Below are 23580 nucleotides of genomic sequence, written 5' to 3' on the forward strand. Positions count from 1 at the left end.
TAAGGGTAAGAAGAAAATATAGCTGATATTATTGTGATTGATTAATGAAAATATAAAATATCTGTATTTTATTTCTGTGGTTTTTTTCTTTCCTGCAACTATAAAATTCCTTGTGGTGATGACTTCACGCACAGTAAGTAAGATCTGAAGCGTAGTTACAGAGATATCATGTTTTTCTATACAATTATTTATGCTGGTGATTTTGCAGGACTTTCAGATTTTTTTATTAGATGAAAACGTCTACTGGAGTGATATTAAGACTTTTACTCATCCCAAATAATATTTCAAATACTTAAGCGCCAGGTACGGGTACGTTTTAGTAAGTGAGACTGGACTATACGTAATTTTTGCTTGCAATTTGATTAGTTCGAGCGTAATAATAGCAGTTGTGTCTACGGCCTTATGTTTCACTGGCAATTGTCATTAAAAAATCTTATTTGATCAGGCTCTAGGGTAGCATTTTAAGTGTTTAAGCAAAAACTTAACAACAAATATTTTGTTGTCGGCGTATATACTTCATGCTTAACTTCCATAACATAAGAATCATTTCAGTTTGAAAATATTCTTATTTATGCGTGTAAGTATTTTCTCGGAACTTGCAGACTATTTTCTTATTGACAGAGTAAAATAGGCAAAAATTATCTTTTCATTACGGTGACTGAACCAGCGTCGCAGACAGCACCACGGCTATTTGCTCTTGCGGTAGCACTACAATGAGTGACATCACACGCCAGCGATCGGGCCTTCTCTCTAGGTGGTTATGATCAAACTGTAACAAATTCTTATATTCTACCCAGTGCTCTGCAATGCATAGCTTACAGTGGAACCTGGTTAGTAAGTTCCTCGTTAGTACGTTTTCCTCCTTAGTACGTCGATTTCTCTCGGTCCCGGTACCATCCGAACAAAATACAGGTAAAAGTATTTGGTTAGTACGTTTGAAAAAATTGCTCTTTCCTGGTTAGTACGCTCAATTGCTTGCCGTGACGCAACCCGCAATTCGTTCTCCAGTATCTCCTTAAGGGTTGTAAACCTCCGAATTCATGATTTAATTCAGAATCATCAGCCACGGACATTGTTACTTTCATTCCATATCTCTCTTTCTACGATTAATCAAAACACATTTCTCAATTGTTGTTACGTGATGAAAATAAATGCGGCCATTTTTCGGGAATGTCTGACTTTGCAGAACTGCAACCAATGAGAGGCCCCAATTTTCCCCACCACGAGCTCCTCAACTTCTGTTGCCTTAGGAGTGCCACTCACAGCACAAATTTCGTGTTTGGGCAGTTGTTGCTATTGCACGAGTTATCGTAGTGAAGGCCGTGAAATTACAATTGAAATGGAGAGAAAACGAACTGTGAAGCAGATTACAACTTTAGAAAAGATCGAAATTCTCGAGGAAGTGGACCGAAATCCACTCGTAAAGCGAGTGGAATTAGCGCGGAGATTAAACATTCCTGCATCCACATTAAGCACGATTGTAAGAAACCGCGCAAAAATCACAAGTCAGTGTGACAAAAAGCGAAAGCGCGTTCGTGATGGGAAATTTCCAGAATTGGAAGATGTTCTTCTTAAATGGTGCAAACAAGCGCGGAGTTCGAATGTGCCGTTCGATGGATCCATCATTAAAGAACAGGCAATGCATTTGGCTGTGAAAATGGGCATTGAAAATTTCCATGCTTCTAATGGCTGGATCGATGGTTTTAAAAAGAGACATGGATTAGTTTACCGATGTGTGCGAGGTGAGGCAGCCAATGTCAATCTTGATGTCGTTGAAACGTGGAAAAATAGAAACCTGCCAAAGTTACTAGAAGGTTACAGCCCAGATGACATTTACAATGCCGATGAGAGTGGTTTATTTTTTAATTTATTGCCAGATCGAACGTATGCATTTAAAGGAGAAAAATGCCACGGAGGAAAATTAAACAAAGAGAGACTGACAGTTTTGTTGTGCTGCAATGCGAGTGGGACTGACAAGCTGATGCCCCTTGTTATTGGAAAATCGAAAAACCCAAGGTGTTTCAAGAACGTTCGCACATTCCCCTGTCAATATAAAGCTAACCCGTCAGCGTGGATGACGACCTCTATTTTCGAAGACTTTTTGCGTGGGTTTGACGCCAAAATAGGAGGAAAAAATAGAAAGATTTTACTTTTTATCGATCAATGCGCTGCTCATCCCATCGATACCAGTTACCTCAGGAACATTCGGGTGGAATTCTTTCCTGCAAATACGACAAGTCACCTTCAGCCCCTTGACCAAGGCATCATCCGATGTTTCAAGCAAAAATACAGAAAATTACTTGTGCAAAAGAGGCTGACAAACCTTCAATCAGCTGAGCGCAAGATAGATGTTATCCATGCCATGCACTTCGTCAAACATGCATGGGATTCCGTAGCCACAGAAAATATCACCAATTGTTTCAAAGCTGCGGGATTTAATCGTCTAGAGTGCGAATTAGATGATCACACAATAGAAGAAGCAGAAATTACTCCTTTTCCCCAAGAAGAGTGGCGTCAGATTGCTGGAGAGGTGAATTTCAATGAGTATTGCGAGTGTGATGATGATCTCACTGTTTGCCAAACCATGACAATCGATGAAATTCACGAACAGGAGTTGAAAGAAAACGAAGATGGAAGTGATGAAGATGATGCTGAGGAAGGAAATGAGTCATGTCCAATCCCAACTTTATCTAAAGCAGTCGAGGCAATGGAGTACGTGCGTCATTACTTGACTACTGTTGCGGGAGCAGACGATGCTCTGGATCTCCACGCGAAGCTTAGCGTCAAAATACTTGATCTCGGCACGAGAAATAAAAAGCAGACGACAATAGACAAATTTTTTAAGTGAATTTCAACTGTGCAATATAAAAATCTTCTTGCATAATATATAATGATGTTGTATTCTAATGGTTTTGTGTGTTATTGTTCGATATATCGATCGATTTTACAATCGATATGGTATCATTCTAGAAGCGAATGTGAACGGCAGTTGCCGTACTTTAAGATCAATAAAGTTTTTCCCAATTTTTATGATGTTTAAAAACAACCAATTCACATACTCAGGTTTTCGTTATATTCTCAGAGTACTCTGTGAGAAAGAAGAAATTACTTAGCTTCACTTGTCCTCTTTCTATATATATTCATATAGAATAAATCACGGGAGATTGACGCCGTTTTCATGTAATTGTCTTAGGGAAATGTAATAAACATTGCGATTGTTATTCACATGGTATTGTTTTTCAATTTAGTGCTCATTTTATTGATTTTAAATGTGAAAAGATTTCAGGAAGGCGATCCTATGAGAACTACCGATAGTAATTGTAATTATGACGACTTTTTCACTGATTGCAATAACCCCGACTGCTATTATTTACTTTCCTCGTTAGTACGTTTTCCTGGTTAGTACGTTCATTTTTTGTGGTCCCTTCAGAAACGTACTAACCAAGTTCCACTGTATTTGGCTGTCCAAACCAAAGGTAGCACTTATGTTCCTTTAGTCAAAGTTCCTCAGTTATGTATCTCCAAAATAAATCTTCGTGAATCAGTTCCTGAGTAGGCCGTTGAATTGTCAGGAGCATTCCAGCATTTGATTCCAAGAGCTTTTCACAAGGTCTATTTGCCAGGAAAAAATCTAATTTTTATCATGTATTTGAATGACTACATAATTACTTACTTCACTGTGCTGTCTGAACAAGCAGTAACAATTATATAGGGAGCATAACAAGCTGGATATATTGATGCAGAGCTCAGGTGGCCAGCAGCTGGGGCAGCATGAACAACTTCAACACCTTCAGGCAATGGCAAATCTTGGGTGCAGACCTAAGAACAAGAAATATAACATATGCTATAGAAATCTCATACAATGAAAATGAAATTTTTTAGTTGCACACTCTTTGAATTGAGTGCAATTAGCATTTTCCAGATTTTTCACACTACTCAAGGAATAAAATTCCTTAACTTTCAGGAACCCAGCATGACTAAACTATTAAAACAGCTCAATTATGATAAAATACTTCTGGAAAGAATTGAAAATAAAACTGACTACAACCTAAATTTTGTAGAAGTTTATTTTAACTTACTGCAGTACATTTTTACCTGATGAAATAGCCTACTAAAGGAATACCTAGTCGTTAAATTAATTTGATAAAGAATAAAAACTTTTTTCTCAGTTTGTAAAAATATAATGAATATTCAAGCATAATTCAAACCTAAAACCTAAGAACCTAGCATGCAAAAAGAGAGTAGAAAAATTTATTACCACAGTTAGTACCTAACTAATCAGGGAAGGAAATTATTTTTGATAGGAAATTTCCACAAAGCTTAAACATTAGACATGCAATTAGAATGCTGTAACCGAGGCCAACATATTTTAAAATTTCCCCATGCAATGAAAACTAATTTAACAAAATATAAATATAATAAATACACTAATTCATGTTTTTCACAATACCATTTCAGACAAAACAGACAAGAGTAAGCAAAATATGTAAAGCACAATACCTTGGTTGTGGATATAACTACATGGGAAGTCTGTACATGGTCTACAGGTTTAGGATGATTTTCAACAGGACCACTGTAAGGCATTCCTCCACATCTTACAGATTCTGTAACATTACTTCTGTTATCGTCTTCATCATCTTGAACTAGTTGACTGTCAGGAACATACATCATACTCCCACTTAACTCTGTTAAAAAAAATATAGTGATAACAGGAGTTTTTTTAGTCCAAATTATGATCGTACAAATTTAAGACCCATTAAATAAGTGAGTTTAGGGTACACAAGGCACAGTAAATATGAATAGCCAAAGTAAATTAGATTAAATGACAGTTGAGATTTGACATAGGACAGCTTTATCAGCTAATAAAGTGACCTATTAATTATGTAGCTCCCAAATACCCAGTTTACAGATTATGCGAGATACTCTTCAGAACACATACAATGTCAAAGAATATTCTGAAGGCAACAATTATTATTACCTCATATTCAAACTTAAAACATTAAATAAGTTTCACAAAGATCTTAGCATTATTCTTACCGGCATTGTCCGGCTGTGAGGCAATCACTAATCTCCACATATGTACAACCGTGCTTTTTCCAGCTCTTTCAAGCACAACAATATAAAAGGGTTCCTCAAAAACAGCTGACTGTTGAAGATCAACCATGGCACCCAAATGAGTTTCCATTAGACCCAAATCACCTTCTTTGGGCAGTTCATAACCAGTCTTTGTTTCCCTTTCACCAGTGATGAGTTGCTCTTGGAACACATGAAGGAACTGCGTATTTTGCCAGTCCTTCAAATAAAATCAGAACAATTCACATTAGCATTTCTAACTCAGAAATCACTCTAATGTAGCTAAAAGAAAGGAAATGGAATTATTAATGAGTTACACAGCAGCATGGTACTACAACTGAGGAAGAGACTGACGATATGCTAAGTTGGAAGTGTTATATATCGGACAAAATTCATCAAATCATGCCACTTAAGACAGTATTCCTGGTCACAATACCAGTAGGCATAAAGACCTTCACCAAAATTTTTAAAGACCTTCATGACCACAATTGGACCAATGTCCATGGGCTTAACAAAATACACACATCTGACCTCAAAGCAAAACTTAAGATCAAGATATTAAAAAATCAGATACTTTTTCTAAGAAGATTTTTTTCATCTCTAGAATACTTGTAAGCTCACATTTCATTAGTGTACTGAGTAATAATGAATATTCCCATTGTGTACTACACCTTTTGACATTTATGTGACATACTTTACATGTATATCTTACGTATTTAATGATATATGATATTTGGGAAAATGTTTTATTATAACTTTTTTTACTTTAGAATTAAAAATTATCATCATTAGAAAAAATCATATATAAATACATACATGGGTGGCATCCGATATAGCATCCAACTGGATAACACAACCAGGTCGAGCAGTTGATTGCTGAGATACAATTTTGATTTTATTGTGCAGGGACGACTCCTTCAATCCTTCATCCAAGGAACTGTCTGTTGATATACTGACCATTGAATCCTGATTAAAAAGAGGAGGAAAATTAGTATGGCCTGCACCTATAAAAAGCTATAAAAACAAAGGAATGTGACACTAGAGAATAAAAGTACAGTGGAGCCCACATACAGCAAACTTGCTTATAACGAAGTCCAGCTTATAGCGGAGAAAAATCCCTTCACAAAAAAAAACATGGCAGTCGTGGGACTACCGTTGGAAGTGAAAACTTTTTATTTTAAAAATTTTGGATGTTGATTGATGTTGAAAAATGTACAAGAAGCCTATGCTACTAACTGGATTAGGAATATAAACTTGAAAAAGCCAAGTTCCTACCGAAATGCAGGAAAATATTTTTTATAACTATTGCTATGAACAAAATCGACCAACTATTGTCAACACTAAACAAACCGATCCTTTCTGCTTCAGAATATATTTTCATACATGAGGAACGAGCAAATTCAAAATCTTTCGTCTTTATTTCCCTCCCAAAGGGAATATATTCAAATAGAATTTGTAAATAGGATATAGAAGAACAAAAAAATTAAGGGAATCAGTGGAACCTTTGTCCAAAAGTAAACCAAGTTTCAACTAACCATCATTCTGCTTCTTCTTTCTGAACTTGATATTTCTGCCAACAGAGTCCTGGCATCAATCACTGCTTGATAGACCCTTAAACTGTGCCCATCAGAGGCCACAAAGCAGGCACTTGGTGAGTTGGACAGATTGCCCAACGTAGTGCTGTAAAGAAAAAAACAATTCATGTGTAATGTATCCACATATTTCTGTATAACATGAACAATTTAAGTTAAGAAGTAAAGTGATAATAATAGTAATAGACTGTCCCACAGGTCGTGTGTCATTTTTGAGCTCTAATTTTAGTAACTTTGCATCAAGCAATATTAATGAAAATTGGCATACTTACGGGGAAATGCCCTAAGTTTTGTTCAGTGTAAGCAACATTTTACAATTTTGACCCTTTGACCTTACAATGTTGGTCCAAACCAAAAATTTTAATTTTCAAAGTTAAAAAATCGAGATAGAAAAAAGTCTGAATTTCATTGATCAAGATGTCAATTCCTAGGTTTTCGGACACGAGAAAACCAAAAATAACACTTTTATTCTCGAAAATTCAACTGTTGACCCAGTAAGGTCACATTCAAGGTCATAGGGGTGGCAAAGAGAATAGCATACCAACTAAGATGTCGATCCATTGGTTTTAAAGGGTGCCCAAGTCAATGGTTTTGTCCTAATACCCATATTATCCACTAATTGACCTCCAAGGTTAATACGGAGGTCGAAGGTCACAGAGGTAAACGTCGGACCATCGTGAAAACCATGTGTCGAACCATAAGTTTTAAAGGGTGCCCAAGTCAGTTTTGCAGTTCATAGATCCGTATTGTTGATTTTTTGACCTCCGGAGGTCATAATGCGGGTCAAAGGTCAAAGAGTTAAACGTCACCATGACAACCAACGTGTGGAACCATAGGTTTTAAAGGGTGCCCAAGTCAGTTTTGTAGTTTATAGATCCTTATTGTTGATATATTTGATGTACATAAAGCCTGAATCACACAATCATTATTTCCATATGTTTCAAGTTATAGCTCCAGTGGTCACTATAAAGACGAAAGAAAAATTACCATTTTCTGCCACAGCTCCAAGGATAGGAAGTCCCATTCCTTTTCCGATCACTCTGCACATCCATTTTTCCATCGCCGAAACCATTTTCAGCAGTGTTTTCTGGCCAATCAGAACGCATGGCCACTAACAGCCATTATATTGCCACGTTTGGCTTTTGATGGAATGACAGTTGTACACAATGAGCACGCAGCACATATTGCGTTGTTAATATGAACATGCTGGTCATTGAAACGTATCGTAAATTTTTGATCCAAAGTGGTGCTCCAAAATACAGATTATAGCAAATCTAGCAAGAGAATAGATTTTTCAAGATGCAGGAGATGCAACAACGAACAGTGGAGATGGAATTGGAACAGTGATAAGTAATGGAAATAGGGACAGTGGAAATGACCCTGTGATTCAGAAAATTATGGCTTTTTATGTTCCCTGAAAAGCTATCGCTGGAGCTGCCACTCAGAGGGACAAAAAATGAATGTATTAATCACGTACAGCATTGCCCGAATTTAATTACTCAGAAATTCTTAAGCATCAAAATAGCACTTCTTGATTTTAATTTCTTGGTAAACAGCTTTCATAGCTTTTTGGTCTAAAAGGCTTAAGTGGCTATCTAATTATAATTTTTACTCATATTGATCCAGAGATAAAAGTATTTATTAATGTATGACAAGTAAAACAGCAAAGAGACTAAAATACTAAATCACATAATTCCTTAAGAAAGCACAAGACAGAGTAAAAATAGACAACTTATTACTTAAATTTATCTACATAAATAATATCTTAAATAAATTTCAGGAAAATTATTATAAATGTGAACGGCCATTGCCTATGACCCGTAGGAATGGGAGATTACCCCTTTAGGCATTGATTTTTTTTTAGAGCTATAATAGTTGCTTTTATATTTTCCCAGAAAATCTATTCAATTATTATTATTTTTAGTTATACTACTATGGACATTTGAATAGTACATTACACTTTAAGTAAGGAAATGAAAACTATTGGTCTTAGCTTCCTAATCAAACAAATATCAGCAGCAGATTTGTAATAAGCACAGCATAATGTATTACCTGGGCAGTAAAGTAGGAATCCAAGCAACATTGGAAAATGCAGAAATTTCTGGTGAATTTATCCTTGCAAGTTCAGAAACACCTCCAGATTTAGATAATGGGCCAACAGCATCCACCCTCCATAAAATTAGTTCACTACAAAAGCCCTAAAAATGAAAAATAGTAATAGTTATTATTCAGAGCAAGAATATGAACATCAACTGTGCGAGGATAAAGTAAAGGATGTCTAGTGTACATTGAAATCAAATAGACAGTACTTCATTATATGACCCAAATATTAGAAAAAGAAAATTCACTTGATAGACGATAGATAGAAGACAAATACACTCTAGTTCCGACCATGGTTTGAACACTGGTATGTCGTTGTTACATTATTATGACATAACCAATGTGGAAATCACCCAAAACAGACCAACCAAATGATTAATATGATGCAGTCCCCTATTTCAACGAGCTACCACTATTTGTAAAGGTAGATTATTTTTAATCAAAATTTTGGACTTTTTTGCTTTCAAATGAAAGATTTTTTACGTAGCATGTAATAATCATGGAACTTTGAAATCAGTAGCAATAACAGGGTTCCCCCTCTAACTACATTATAAAATTCACGGTTTTTTCCAGGTTTTCACGGTATAAATGTCATAAAATTCACGGTTTGTAGATAAGGCATTTTAGGCAGAAATATTGATCACGTAACAATCATTGGCCGCACGTTAACTAAAAATGTAACAACCGCAACAGATGCCTTGAATGCAAACGCAGCAATGACAGTGCTATCTCTCATGACGTCACCTATCGTTAGCAAAATTCATGTCCAGCTAAAAGGGTGTGAGTGGGAAAATGGAGAGAGCAGGGTGGCAGGGAAGTGAAGACGTGCCTGATTTTTTTCTAGGGTTAACTTCTTCCAATCGCAGCCTTAAGGTCAATGTGCTGTCATGGCACACACGGACCAATTAATAGTTGCGCTTTCGAATACACGTGTGCAGATAAATGGGTGGACAGTATCTACACGTGACTCGGCCTTGAAACATGACGGAAATATCGTTTTTTTTTCTTTTAATCCGTCTATCGTAGTTCTACAATCAAGTTTGAGAGATTTCTAAGGTTTTATGACGAAATTCACGGCTATTTCCAGGTTTTTTCACGGTAAACGAAATTCATGGCCAATTCACGGTTTTAAGGTTTTCACGGTTGAGTGGGAACCCTGAATAACTACTTCTGTCTAACAACTAACTATAACTCATCGTCAATCTAAGCTTTCAATTATTTAGTCATTTTCTTTGAGTCCTCCTCTACCAATTTCTCAGCCAAATAACAGCTATTGGATAATAACAGAGTTGCTTTTTGATATCTTGAGTGGCTCAGTTGCATGAACCATTTAAAAGAAAAAAATCTTGGCACAGGTAAGAGGTAGTGGTGGCGATTTATTTAGAGGGTGAAGGGTTGGGGTTTTCAACCAAAAAAGGGGTAAAATAATTCTTCCTGATGCATTAGCAGCCTAAAATGCAAAATGCAATTTTTGCAAAGCAAAAATCTAGTTAAATATAGTTGTAATAACAATATTATTACAAACATACCGCCTATTTTGCTTCGGAAAGTGATCTTAATGTTATTAATGTTACATGAGTGGGAACCTTAAAGCGACAAAGAAAAAGGTGACTTTGCTAACAGCTTTTTCCTTTGTAAATTACTTTTGACATGTAATTTTTGATCATTCCTTGACACAGCAGTCATTTGCCAAGCTTTATGTAACAAGAGAAGTGGTCCCTCACTGAGAGATAAGCATTATATAGCACTAATAATATCATCAAACTCAATAACTAGGCCAATTGCACAGCCTAAAAGGGCATTTAGGAAAAATATGAACGGATTTGGATGACTCTGCAGCTGCTAAGGCATTCACTCTCAAATTTGCACAGCTCAAATCTGTAACTAGATGGAGAATTCTCTGTAGCTGCGAGAAAAGATGCACAATTTTTCAGGTGGCCCAGCAAATATGACTGTATTTGACGATTCATCGTCTGCCTGACCAAGGAAGCCATTTTAAAAAGCTCCTGAGTCCTGAGAAAATTTTTTTTACATGGGAACAGCGCAGTTGAGGTGCAGTAAAAGCTACTATAAACTTTTTTAACTGATTCAAATTTAAGACAGTCATTGGGAACGGTAGCATTTATCACCAAAGTTGTTTTTGAGACTGATAAGTGCAATGTCTGCTTTAGATAGGTAAAAAAAACCAGTGGGTCGCATCTATAAAACAAGCAATTTTCGATTAAATGAATCCTAAATTTTAAAACTTGATTCAACAGGTTCCAATATTGCACGGTCACGCTGATTTTTTCTGTGGTTTATATTCTAATGAAGCTACAACAAAGAATTCATCCCCACCAGCAGCTTCAACATAGAAAAATATTTGTGACCATCCTATAGCATGGAGGTTGGTACTGGGAAGTTACTGATAGTGATATGTACTTATAATTAGGGATGGAGGGATCTAGGATATTTTTTGGCTCCAGATAGTGACTATGGATCCTTGTAGTCAAAAGTTGGATCAACTGATATCTTTCGATCCAAGAGCATTTTAAATCTCATGCTAAAAAAAGGCTATTAAAGTACAGTGCAACCTCGATATAACGACACCCCACGGTGCACTAATAAACACTCGATATAGCGAATTGTCGCTTTACCGGAGGTGGAGCAAATAATAGCCAATATACCTGTTGCGAACAGATATACAGGAACAGGAGTGGTGCGGCGACAGATAAACATCTATCCGATAAACGTAAGCATAAATCCAGACGAAAGGCGATGTTTTTTTGCATCACTAAATTTCCTTACTCAAATAACGACTAACTCTTCAAACATCGTTTTCCCGCATTGATCGTTTGAAGATCGTGGTCTCGACGTATAATTTTCCCGTATCCATCTTTTGACAAAAATGAGACGAAATAAATACAATTTATGGCTAATAATGACAGGCACATAGATTAAATCTTCCCCACGAAATGAAACTATCATTGGGAGAAATTCAAAGCCGTGGGATAGTAACATAAGCGCATTTCCCAAGATCCGCTATCCCACTCCATTCAGCACTCGCCTCCCCCCTCTGATGCTTTCCTCTTCTCCAAAATCAAACAAAAGGTCCCAGCTAGCGCAGGGATCGTATTACGAAGACCTTAGCTTCGAAAAAATATCAAGTTACACGAGAACAATAGAAATGCGTTTCACGCCCCCCCTTTTCTCACCCACTGACCTTTTTCAGCCTACCTGCTTCAAAGTTCCCCATTTCTGGAGGTCAACCGCTGCATGAATCACCTATTAGCTCTAAAGGTGTCTAACAATGAATTTCGGCAATTGGTATTATACTTTTGTTAGGCTGAAATATTTGCAATGTGCTCGTAATTCAAAAAAGAACAAGACCAAACACGACGTATTTCTAACGTTATTTAAGCATTTTTAAGCAAGGAACTAGTTGGAAAAATACGATGGCGATTTTTGGTGAATCTCGATATCCTCGTAGCTGAGCTTCTCGGCAGTTAATGCGGCATTTTTTTCCGAAAACAGGATATCAGGTTATTATCAGTTATCAATTTACGAGTTATACCATAAGTCTCACTTGTCAGAGTTACTGACGAAGGGATATCTTCTCAGGATATTTTGTTCCTCCCTACTAACCATCCGAATTCACCCACCCGTCTGGCGCTACGCTAATTAGAAAAGAATGGGTATCTTTGGGACAAAAAATTTCATGGCCCAGTCATATGGTCATGCTTCACCCTCTGCAGTATGCTCTGCATATGCCGAAGCTTCGCGATAGCATAGCTCGTACGAGTGGTTCCCTACTTTCCAGTGTGGCTTGCCTTCATACCACCGAGTGTTTTCCGTGTGGGTTTAATAAAGTCAGGTTTCATTTTCACTAGTTTAATTTTATTCGTCTTCGGACCATGGCCCCTCCGAAGAAATAATTAGTCGAATCAATAATAAGACGTAAGTGTCTCGATAAAGTACCACTATTCCTATCATTACGCACCAAAAAGCCTGCGTTTCCTGGGACATAGGCAACCTAGCCAAACATCGTTGGCATTGATCGTTTTCCCCTAGATTTTTTTCCCATAGTGGAGTTCCAAAAAAGGGGGGGTCGTCTTAGAATCGTGTTCGTCTTACATTCGTGCAAATACGGTAAATGTTTTGTTGAACTCATAACTTGCAGCGTAAGCCTTCGTTATTTCATGCAGGCCAGCCCTCATTCAGCAATAGAAACCCACCCCACTCCCACTTTTCTCTTTTGCTTCCCCCACCTCCCCTTACTCCCAACCCACGACCCACCCATCTTGGGCGAACCCTCCAAACAAACTCTCCCACACCCCAAAACCCGACAAGCCGGGTTTTGGGGTGTGGGAGGATGGGGCCGGGATATGTTAGTATTTGAGGAATAAAAAAGTTTCTTTTTACTTACAGTTGGAGTGGTAACTTCTTTAACTTTGATAAGTGGTGTCATTCCCTCTTCTCCAAGCTTACTGTGGTCATCACTTCCCGGAGTAGGAAAGTCCGGCATGTTGTGGTGTGAGGTGGTGAGGAGGAGGGGGAGGACAGGGTGGCACGTTATGTCATTCACACGGAAACGGTGACCGGATGCCCGGCATGCGTGACTGATGCTTAACACTTGGCTGAATTTGGACTTTTCGTTGAATGTCAATTGCCACAGGTTCAAGGTACCGTTGTTGTGCTTCGTAACCATGGAAACAACGAGTGAAGGATTCCCAGCAATGTCCTGTGAAGATCCTTCGGAGGAATCACCTCCACCATTTTCTTCTGCTAAGTTCCCGGGAGCATTAGGAGTGGGCGAGGGAGGGGAGCGATGGGGAGAAGTTGGCGACGATGGTCGGGACCCGGCAGGAATAGGACTCAAACGACCTCCCCCTGACTCTTCCTTGTCCGGCGAATTGTTTTGAGGAGCACGAACAGTCGGCTGCCTCAGGATACTGGTACGTAGATTGCTTAGAAACTGGCACGTGTGGTACAAGGACACGTTGGTTGACATGGTCATTGCGTCTCCGAGGGGAAAAGCTGAAGGTATTCTGGTAGAAAAAGACACTTGTGCTTGTCTGAAGGAGCCAGGATGGTACTCATCAAGCCAGTCAACAAGCCTGAAGAGAAGGAACAAAAAATTTGATTAGGTTGGATAGTAATCATAGGTGGTTCATCCTATTTGGCCCCAACAAATGAAATGATAGACATAGTTTTTGAAATATCATCCCGACAGTTTGTCAGAGAAATTTTCATAAGAACTTAGAAATTTATGTTTTAAAAGAGTTCAGGAAGTCTGTTTCCTTGAATAAATACATACACCTTTGAATTAGGCACTCATTTGCAATGTGCGACAATGAGTTTCCACAAGTCTTTTCCATTTCTCAGAGGCTATCTGGTTTCCAAAAAAACTAATACGTAAAAAATTTTAAAATTCTTATACATGAAATACCAATGTAGCTGGGCATTTTTGCAGCTTCTTCATTCAAGTCTGAAGAGTACATGATGCCATTTGATTTTAACTGTTACATGCTGACTGAACTATTTTTCTGAATGATAAACATCTTTAAATTCCTGAATTCATTGCATTTCTAAATTAAGTTTTCAATGAAAAATTTAGCTCAAAAATTTAGAAAGCTTTTTACTAGCAACAACTATGAAATTTGAGATAATGCAAATGCATATGCCGCCATTGGGTGACCAGCAGCGAATCACCAAATATTGGACTTGCTAAAATAACTCAAGTTGCATAAATCGGTAAAGATTTTTCATTGTATTACTTGAGCATATGAAAACATTGGACTATGCATAATCAAAACATGCTTGCATTTATTTATGAACATTTCAGCATATAACTGAAGTTAATCAATGGCATAACTTTATTAAATACAACACTACATGATACCATGGAAGACCAGTTTTACAAAAATATACAAATATCATCAACGGACTTATTTTATTACCAGATTAAGAAACTGCCATCAATTGGATGAATTGAAAAAAGGAGATCAGGGCCATGATGCCAATCCCTCAATAAAGATTCTATTTTGGCATCTAATGAATCTCCAACTTGGCCAACAGCTGCACCAGGATCCATTGCCAATGAGTTGATTGACGTTGCAGCACTGAAATTAATTAGATACCATCACATCAATTATATACATCATTACTTTACATAACTACACATCATTTTCTTGAATATATAGAATGCTACAAATAAAATTTTAGTTTAAAAATTCAGAAAACATTGTCGTTCATGTTACAGAAAAAATAATAACCCATTATCAACTTATCATACCTCAATGATGGATGACTAGGAATGCTACTAGACTGTACACTTTGGTGATGACCACTAACTTCATCACTACCACTTTCATCTTGCGATTGTGATTTCTTCACTTTATGCTGCTCGGCTGTTTTCAGGTGCTTTTTCCCTAAGAAGTAGAGAAGAATCCAAAATATTCAGTAAATATCCACACTGAGGAATTCTCGTTACAATTATTAACCACATTTTAAATCATGGACTGTGGGAGTACGTTTCCACGATAAATGTAATTCAGTAGAAATGGAACAAATTCAGTAGAAAAATTCACTTTTAAAAATATAATTTCCACAATTGTTTTAACATTTTGTGTTTTCTTGGACAAATTTTTATTTTACCCCAAGTATTTCACATAAGATAAATAAAAATGGAACCAATTCAGTAAAAAAATTCACTTTTGAAAATATAATTTCCTTAATGTTTTAATATTTTGTGCTTTCTTAGAAAACTTTTTATTTTCCCCCAAGTGTTTCACATAGATTATTTAAAAAATAAATGACAATTTATACTTCTAAGCCTGAAACTGTAGGATAGAATTCCTCAGATCCTGAAAAACATAAGCTTAGCTTGTGACATCAGTTCATGCAATGTTGATCCATATGGTAGGTACCAGCAAAAAGAATGCATGACATGACCTAACAATAATCGCCTGCAGACAATACCCATTAGTGATATTCCCCTTACACCTAATTTTCAGTGCCAATATTACTAGAGTTGTAACAATTCAAATTAGTAACTCGAGAAAAATTAAAATCCTGTTTCATGATATCATTTTCCAAAAAGTATTTCCTGAGCCTTTTACCAATAAATTATAAACATATGCAAAAAAAAACATGAATTAAAAGACTATGAGAGTAGATTGATAATTAATATCCTTTACTCTGATGCATCCACTTACTCGGAGAGTGGTCTTCATGCTCCGACTCATGGTGGTCAACGTCACTGTCCATTCCATCTTCCTTCTCTAAAACTTTCCGGGTCATTTCCTGCAGCATAGCATCAGCCTGAAGCGAAAAGTGCATTTCCTTGTTGTTCAACCAGTGAAGAATAAGGTTAGGCTCTTCATCCGGATCACCTGTGACCAAGCTTGGAACTAGAGGAATATCTGCAAAAAGAAGGAAGACAAGCGATGACAGCAGACCATATTTGACTGACTACAACTGTACTCAATCTTGAGTCCTCTGTAGTTGCAATCCCAAGACTCAAGTTGAGTTTGAATTCCATTTTAAAAACTAACCTGATTCTATCCATTGAGCTAGAGTAATTGTGGCAATTTTCTATGGTTAAATTTAGAAATTGATACATTGAACTTAACAACAGTGAAACCTCGATATAACGACACCCCACGGTGCACTAATAAACACTCGCTATAGCGAATTGTCGCTTTACCGGAGGTGGAGCAAATAATAGCCAATATACCTGTTGCGAACAGATATACAGGAACAGGAGTGGTGTGGCGACAGATAAACATCTATCCGATAAATGTTAGCATAAATCCAGACGAAAGGCGATGTTTTTTTGCATCACTAAATTTCCTTACTCAAATAACGACTAACTATTCAAACAATTTATAAGCGCCGCACTGAATAAAAATCATGCAAAGCATTGTTTCGTCATCATTACATTTATCGAACGACAGTTTACCACAAATTTGAGACTGAGCACTCCATTAACTTCATTTCTAACAGTTCGCTAGCAATTACAGAGGTTAAGGAGACTTCATGAAAGTCTTCCGGCGGTAAAACCCTCGCTATGGCGAGAGCCAACACCGAAAGGGTCTCGTAAAAACGAATTCTTTAAAACGCTTATTATAGGGCCAATTGACGGTGCATCGGCTATCTCTCGTAATAGCGGGGGTGTCGCTATAGCCCGTACTCGCTTTAACGAGGTTCCACTGTATTTTCATTCATGGTCTCCCGCTCATCAAAAAATAGCATTATTGGAGTGCAATATCACATCTGGAATTATTTCAGGGCAGATATTTCATTCCAAAAACATGAGAAACGATGGCAGTGGAGATCTTGCAACTTCATGACTTAATTAGAGCTAAGGCTATAATGGATGATAATATCATAGGATAGTCATAGGATGATTATATCATAGGATGGATAATGTAATGGATAGTCCCAGCTCAAATTTAGATAATCAACTGTAGAGGATAGTCTGGAGCTAGCTTTATAAATCAAAATCCCTCCAGACATCATAGCTATATCATCAAACCTATCTTTCAAGGTTACTTCAAATAATTTCCTACAAAGGACAGCATACTGCATTGCTGAATGTTAGGAAAGTATAATAAAATTGCTGTCAGAAGTAAATTGTATGGTATATCATATATATTTATTATAATTTAGGTGAAATGTACTATGTATATCATTATAAGTCATTATTTTTGTATTTGAGAGTTTATATGTTACTTATTAACTTTATATACACAAAATTTATTATTACTATAATTGAAACTCCATATTACCAGTCTCTGCATTAATACTGGCAGCGAGATGGAAGTGAAGTGCACCCGGTGTGACTCCAGTCCCATGGAAACCATAGCTGTGAAAATCGTGGACGCTGTAGGTTGATGGAAGGCTGGGGATGGTGTTGGAACTCCCAGCCATGATTAAACCTCCGTGATGCTTCACATTTCGCCTTATGTGGAAGCATGTCCTGTTAACAATGATAACAGAAATAATTATATCAGAAATCCCTAACATTAAATCTAGTAATTATAAGGTCTTCTGTAGGACTACTATTAATCCAGCTGCTATTGTGTAATTTAATATTTCCTCCATGAAGTCTATGTATCAGTTCAGGTAATAAAAATATGTGGCTGAATGTAAACATGCAAAAAAGTCTATCGTAACAGGCTCGACTTTGTGGAGGTTCATTCTAATAAATAAAAGCGAACAAACTATGTATAAATACACCAATTTATTTATGTGATACTAATAGTTTCGACGCAGCGGCGTCATCATCAGGTAACTGATACCTATCATAGGTACCTGATGATGACGCCGCTGCATCGAAACTAGTAGTACCACATAAATAAATTGGTGGATTTATACATAGTTTGTTCGCTTTTATTTATGCAAAAAAGTATAAATGTTTCATAATTTTATCATTTAAATGAATAATCACCATTATTTTTTACAATATTTATCTTTATTCTCTCACTCATGAATTCATAGCTCTCATTTTATGCTAGATTGTTCATTATTTAAAAGATACTTTTGTTCTCCTTGGAGATCATATGTTGGGTGTCATGGTACCCGCAGTAGACAATGGTGGCCAAGCATATAAAAAACCGTGATCATTTGAGAAAAAAAAGTTTTTACAAGAGAGTGGTTTCAACTCACTTCATATGCTTGAGCCTCTGCATGAAGCGGTGCTTGTGACGATGAGTTCTAAACTTTGGATTCTGAGAGGCCAACGGGTCAAACTGATTCATATTGATGAGGCCATCTTCCGGCAGCACAGTCTCTACCCAAATGCGGCAAATATTATCTCGACAGGATGTCACCAGCATGTTAGCCACTGAGCCCCTGTTAAATGGATAACACATTAAAAATATTATTAGAATACAAATAAACGAACGTGAACATACCAAAATTGAGAAAAGATAAAAAGAGCTATAATCAACTAAAAATTTTTCAATAGAGATAAGCATAAAAATTCTAAACTCCATCCTCAATACCAAGGTAGAATACGTCAAATACAACCTCTATTTTTCTATAATCAATACTTTAGACTCTGCAAACAGTTTTTCTCTACTGATGTGTAGGAGTACAACCAGAATGTATATTTAATAACATTCATTTCAAAAATTAAGAAATAGTAATAATGAATACCTATGTTAAGGAGGACACTTGTGATTCATATCTTTGTCAACCCATTGCATAAAAATTGTTTGTAAACCTACGGAAAATGTAAGACCGAGGAGGACAAATTGCAGATTCCCCCTCAGTCACTTCATTAAATTTTTTGATTAAATTTTAAAGTATTAAATTTCCAGTAACCTAGAGTTAATCTGATGCTTGATGATTGCTTGAGTGGTATCAAGGTATTGACAGGTATAGAGTAGCATTTCTACTTTTTTAAAATAATAATTATTAAATTGTTAAACTTAGACATGAGCCAGGATCTTTACTAATTAAATTTTAATACACATATGAGTCTGGAATGGGTGACAAGGAATACTTTGCCGAATAAGTAAAGTTTTGTGGAGATACTGCTACATAGAGATGAGTGTTATCCTTACATTTTAATGTTATCAAGCAAGATATATAGACAATATTTTGGAAATTCATACAAACAGTATTTATTTTCAAGCTCCATATATAGTTATAATTGAGAGAATGACCATCTAAGTTGAACTAATGGGAAATGAATTAACTGGCCATACACAAGCTTTTCACAAATATTGACCCATGCATACACCATCTTCTTGGTCATAAATACTTTCATGAATAACACCGAATATTCGACTATCAAATGTGAGAAACATTCTCCATTAAACCAAAGGGGACATCCATCAATTATGTGAGGTGTTTAGGGGGGGTCAAGCCAATTCTCACTTAATCTCACGTGAGGTAGGGTGGGGGTTCTTGCAAGTATCATAATTTTCATAGTATCATCAAGTATACATAATTTTCTTTCCGCAAGAAATAGAGTAAAATGTGATTCTAGACTACGATCTTAGTAATCTTGAATACTGGTCTTATTAATATTAAATAAAATAATTAAACAAATTGGTTTTTAATACACCCATGCCTCGCTTAGCACAATTTCGATACAGTGCAAATTCATTCCTTGGGGAAACTTCCCAATGCTGCTTCACCTAATCAAATAACCTTCACATTATCTTGATAAAACGTGAACTTGTTCTAATTACACATGAAATTACTCTCATTTTACGCATATTATTTGTATTTATTGCCTCAAATCTCATTCTTTGTTTATATATTCTTCGATATGCTTTGAGATATCAAGAAGACGCTTTGAGACAAAAGGGCCTGGGTGACACAAGAATTGTTTCAAGACAGGTTTGTAAATTTGTCACCTGCCGGCAATGCATTGCAAACCCCTGAGCTAGCATGTTTTTCTCCCTTATGTTAGCCCACCTGCACATAAGGAGGGAATTTCAAAGGACGTACGAATATTTTTTAATGTGAAAAAACGTCTTTGAATGCGTATCTACTATCTTTAAAGATATTTTAAACTATAAATGTTTACATAAATAAGCTTTTCTAAGGCTATTTATAGGAATATATATCGTACATAGGAAATTCGATACCCAACACCTACGCTACCAGGAACACATCTCTATCTTCCCCATGTTAAAATGGTCTTGAATAATGCAAATTCGATTAGCGCAAAGGCCCCATGGAACACATCCCTTGCTCTAAGCGAGGCATGGGTGAAAATTCAATCAAATGAAGCATAGATTAGCGTATTAACACTGAAAATACACATTTTTAACCAATCTCATGTGAGATTAGAGGGAGGGGGAAGGGGGTCTAGCAAAATCTCATGATATCTCATTAGGGGGGAGGGGTGGGTCGAAAAATTGCCAAAATCACCTCATGTAATTACCGGACTCCCCCATATATATTCACCTAAATGATCATGATAAAGATTAAAAACTGAAGCTCTACAACATAAATGCCTAAAAAAAAAGAACTGAAATATAACGAGTTACAAATGATAAATAACTATTTTATGGATAACTATATACACTCACTTGGGCATGAACTTGCTTGTTTTCCGCCAAGATAACTGCGTCACAGCACGAGGATGAGCAATATAAACAAACCCGTAGTTGAATTCATTCATTGTAGACTGGCTGTAAGACATTGTGTGATCCAAGCTTTTTGATGGAAACAGCACTATTAACAGAAAAGGTGGCACAGTTTAAACAAAGGGATGATCCACAAAGTATTAAAAGTTCATTTCCATGCAAGAGCGATGAGGGATGACTTACATTGCTTGTTCTCAAACCATATCTTAACCAGTCGGTCAGATTTTCCGGCGGTGGCAAAGAGTGTTCCATCTGGCGAGAAAGCCATGTAGAGAACCGGAGAGGCTGTGTGACACTTCCAAACGCACTCCCATCCTTTGTCGTCTTCATCGCTGTGGTGTAAGACTCGAGGCCCACCACTACTTCCCCCTGCATCCTCGCCTAGTTGGAATTTGACACCCACGGGTGTTTGACCTGGAAATGAGCACAAATGAAAGAACGAATGTGGAGCTGACAAAATTCAAAACGTACAAGTTTGGGGAGTAAGTTTGGATATACAGGGCCATAGTAAATCCAAAATTATATTTATAATACAGGAGAATTAAATCAAAACTTGAACATGGCGGAAGGGCTCCATATTAGCAAGAAAACACTTTGCGACTCCCTCAATTCATTTTTAAAAGTACTTCCGGTTTCAACCGTCATGCCATTGTCAAGTACATACATAACTTTTTGTTAATGTGAGACTATGTTTCTCTCTCTGTCAATAGAAAACCACAACTGCTGAGCACTTGTTTCATTTGACCCTAGTACACAGGGGTCGGATCACATATTAAATTTCACAATTGTTAGCATCAATGAATTGACTTTTCATGGTACATTTTTCTCTTTCAGTCAAAAATAATCACACTGTTTCCTTTGCCACTGCAGGTTAAAGTAATGTCCTGGCATTTGCATGGATATTATGCTTTTTATCACTTTTACTGTATTTGACGGTATGGGATCACAGGTCTGGTTTGTCACTGTTAATGATGTTACACTGTATCTAATTATACATTGTACATGTATTAATAATGGTGTACCAACTGAAACCAGAAGTAATTTTAAAAATAAATTGTGGAAGTTACCCAGTGTTTTCATTGTTAATATCCTAAAGAAGCCATCAGTAGTTCCCATTTGGCATGTAAGTTTCAAGACAAATACATTAACTGTTGGCTGTTCTTAATATCTTAATAGTCCAGGAGTAAAATCAGAGAAGTGTAATGGGGTGCTCTCATACAATTAAAAAGGTAATTTTTTTTCGTGTTTAGATAAGTAAGTTAAAGTTATTAACGTACGCAAAATATGACTTCATAATTCTCAATATTCCCCCTGAAAAACGATAGATTAAGGTTCCACTGTACTAAAAATTTGCCCTCTATCAGCAAGAACCCATTGAGTAAAATAAGACAGCCTGAAGGGGCCAAATTAACTGGAAGCAATTTTGAAAAAATGTTAACTGAGTGTTACTGCAGTGTGTGAAATATTGAAGTAAAGGCTTTCTCCAAACTTATCAGGAAGTCAAGGAGAAGGGAAGACAGGGATATGTACCACTAGGACACTAAATATTAGAGATGTGCGAATAGTATCCGCGAATACTCGAATACCTCGAATACTAGAAAGTATTCGATATTCGAGGTTTCGAATAGTTATGCGAAAAGTACCGCCTCGAATACTTTGAATTTCGGGTCGTACACTGTCGCATGCACGTCGTTGGTATTTGACTCGGAAAAATGTTGAGAACTCTAGTCTTTTAGTGCATGCAGCACCGTTTTAGGCAAGTTAACGAACTACATCAAATGCGCGGGTTAGAGCGGTGAAAATAGTTCGACGTGGGGAACCTAAATTGATCCAGGTGAAAAAATCCGAAAATCCCCGGTTTCCCCCACCAGGAAAACCTCAGTGCATTGGGATAGTAACTACGTAGCAAAATTCCCAAAATCCGCATACCCCTCCATCCATCAGCCCTCGGCCCTTCCTCCGACGCTTTCCTCCTCTTCGAAATCAAACAGAAGGCCCCAGCTCGCGCAGGTTTCGTATAAATGAGACGAAGTGTTTATCATGTGTCATTTATGGCTAAAAAGCACAGGCACTTACAATTAGTTTGAATCTTTTCCAGGAGATGAAACTACCATAGGGAGAAACTCAGTGCCGTGGGATAGTAACATTGGCGCATTTCCCACGATCCGCTATACCCCTCCATTCAGCACTAGCCCCCCCCCCTCTGAGGCTTTCCTCTTCTCTGAAATAAAAAAAGGTCCCAGCTCGCGCAGGGATCATGTTACGAGGACCTTAGCTTCGAAAAAAATATCAAGTTACGCGAGAACAAAAGAGATGTGTTTCGCGCCCCCCCCCCTTTTCTCACCCACTGACCTTTTTCAGCCTACCTGCTTCTAAGTTTCCAGTTTCTAGAGGTCAACTGCTGCATGAATCACCTATTAGCCCAAAAGGTGTCTAACGATGACTTTCGGCAATTGATATTAAACCTTTGTTGGATTGAAATAATAGTAATGTGCACGTAATTTAAAAAAGAACAAGACCAAACGCGTCGCATTTCTGACTTTATTTAAGCATTTTACGCGAGGAAATAAATGTCAAAATAGGATGGAGACTTGGCATTCTGGCGAGACTCGATATGAGCAGCAGAGCCTCTCAGAAGTTGATGCGGTATTTTTTTCCGAAAACATATATCAAGTTACAATTTATGAGTGGTGCTATAAATCTTTATTGTTACAGTCCCAGAC

General features: G+C 37.1%; 1 protein-coding gene across 4 annotated transcripts in view; it reads right to left on the reverse strand.

The window, feature by feature from the left end:
- Positions 1–23580, reverse strand: part of LOC124167084 (dmX-like protein 2) — a 113107-nt gene that overhangs the window by 73970 nt on the left and 15557 nt on the right. For all 4 annotated transcript variants that reach the window (XM_046544876.1, XM_046544875.1, XM_046544877.1 and 1 more), the window contains exons 4-17: positions 21041–21271; positions 20801–20945; positions 18417–18602; positions 17537–17727; positions 15962–16168; positions 15040–15175; positions 14705–14866; positions 13171–13861; positions 8718–8863; positions 6609–6753; positions 5890–6039; positions 5038–5293; positions 4501–4685; positions 3674–3819 (exon numbers count right to left, since the gene is read on the reverse strand). In XM_046544876.1, the coding sequence (XP_046400832.1) occupies positions 3674–3819; positions 4501–4685; positions 5038–5293; positions 5890–6039; positions 6609–6753; positions 8718–8863; positions 13171–13861; positions 14705–14866; positions 15040–15175; positions 15962–16168; positions 17537–17727; positions 18417–18602; positions 20801–20945; positions 21041–21271 (2977 nt within the window). The remainder of the gene's footprint in view (positions 1–3673; positions 3820–4500; positions 4686–5037; positions 5294–5889; positions 6040–6608; positions 6754–8717; positions 8864–13170; positions 13862–14704; positions 14867–15039; positions 15176–15961; positions 16169–17536; positions 17728–18416; positions 18603–20800; positions 20946–21040; positions 21272–23580) is intronic.

Source organism: Ischnura elegans, chromosome 10, assembly GCF_921293095.1.
Source record: "Ischnura elegans chromosome 10, ioIscEleg1.1, whole genome shotgun sequence".
In the NCBI taxonomy this organism is placed as follows: Eukaryota; Metazoa; Arthropoda; class Insecta; order Odonata; family Coenagrionidae; genus Ischnura; species Ischnura elegans.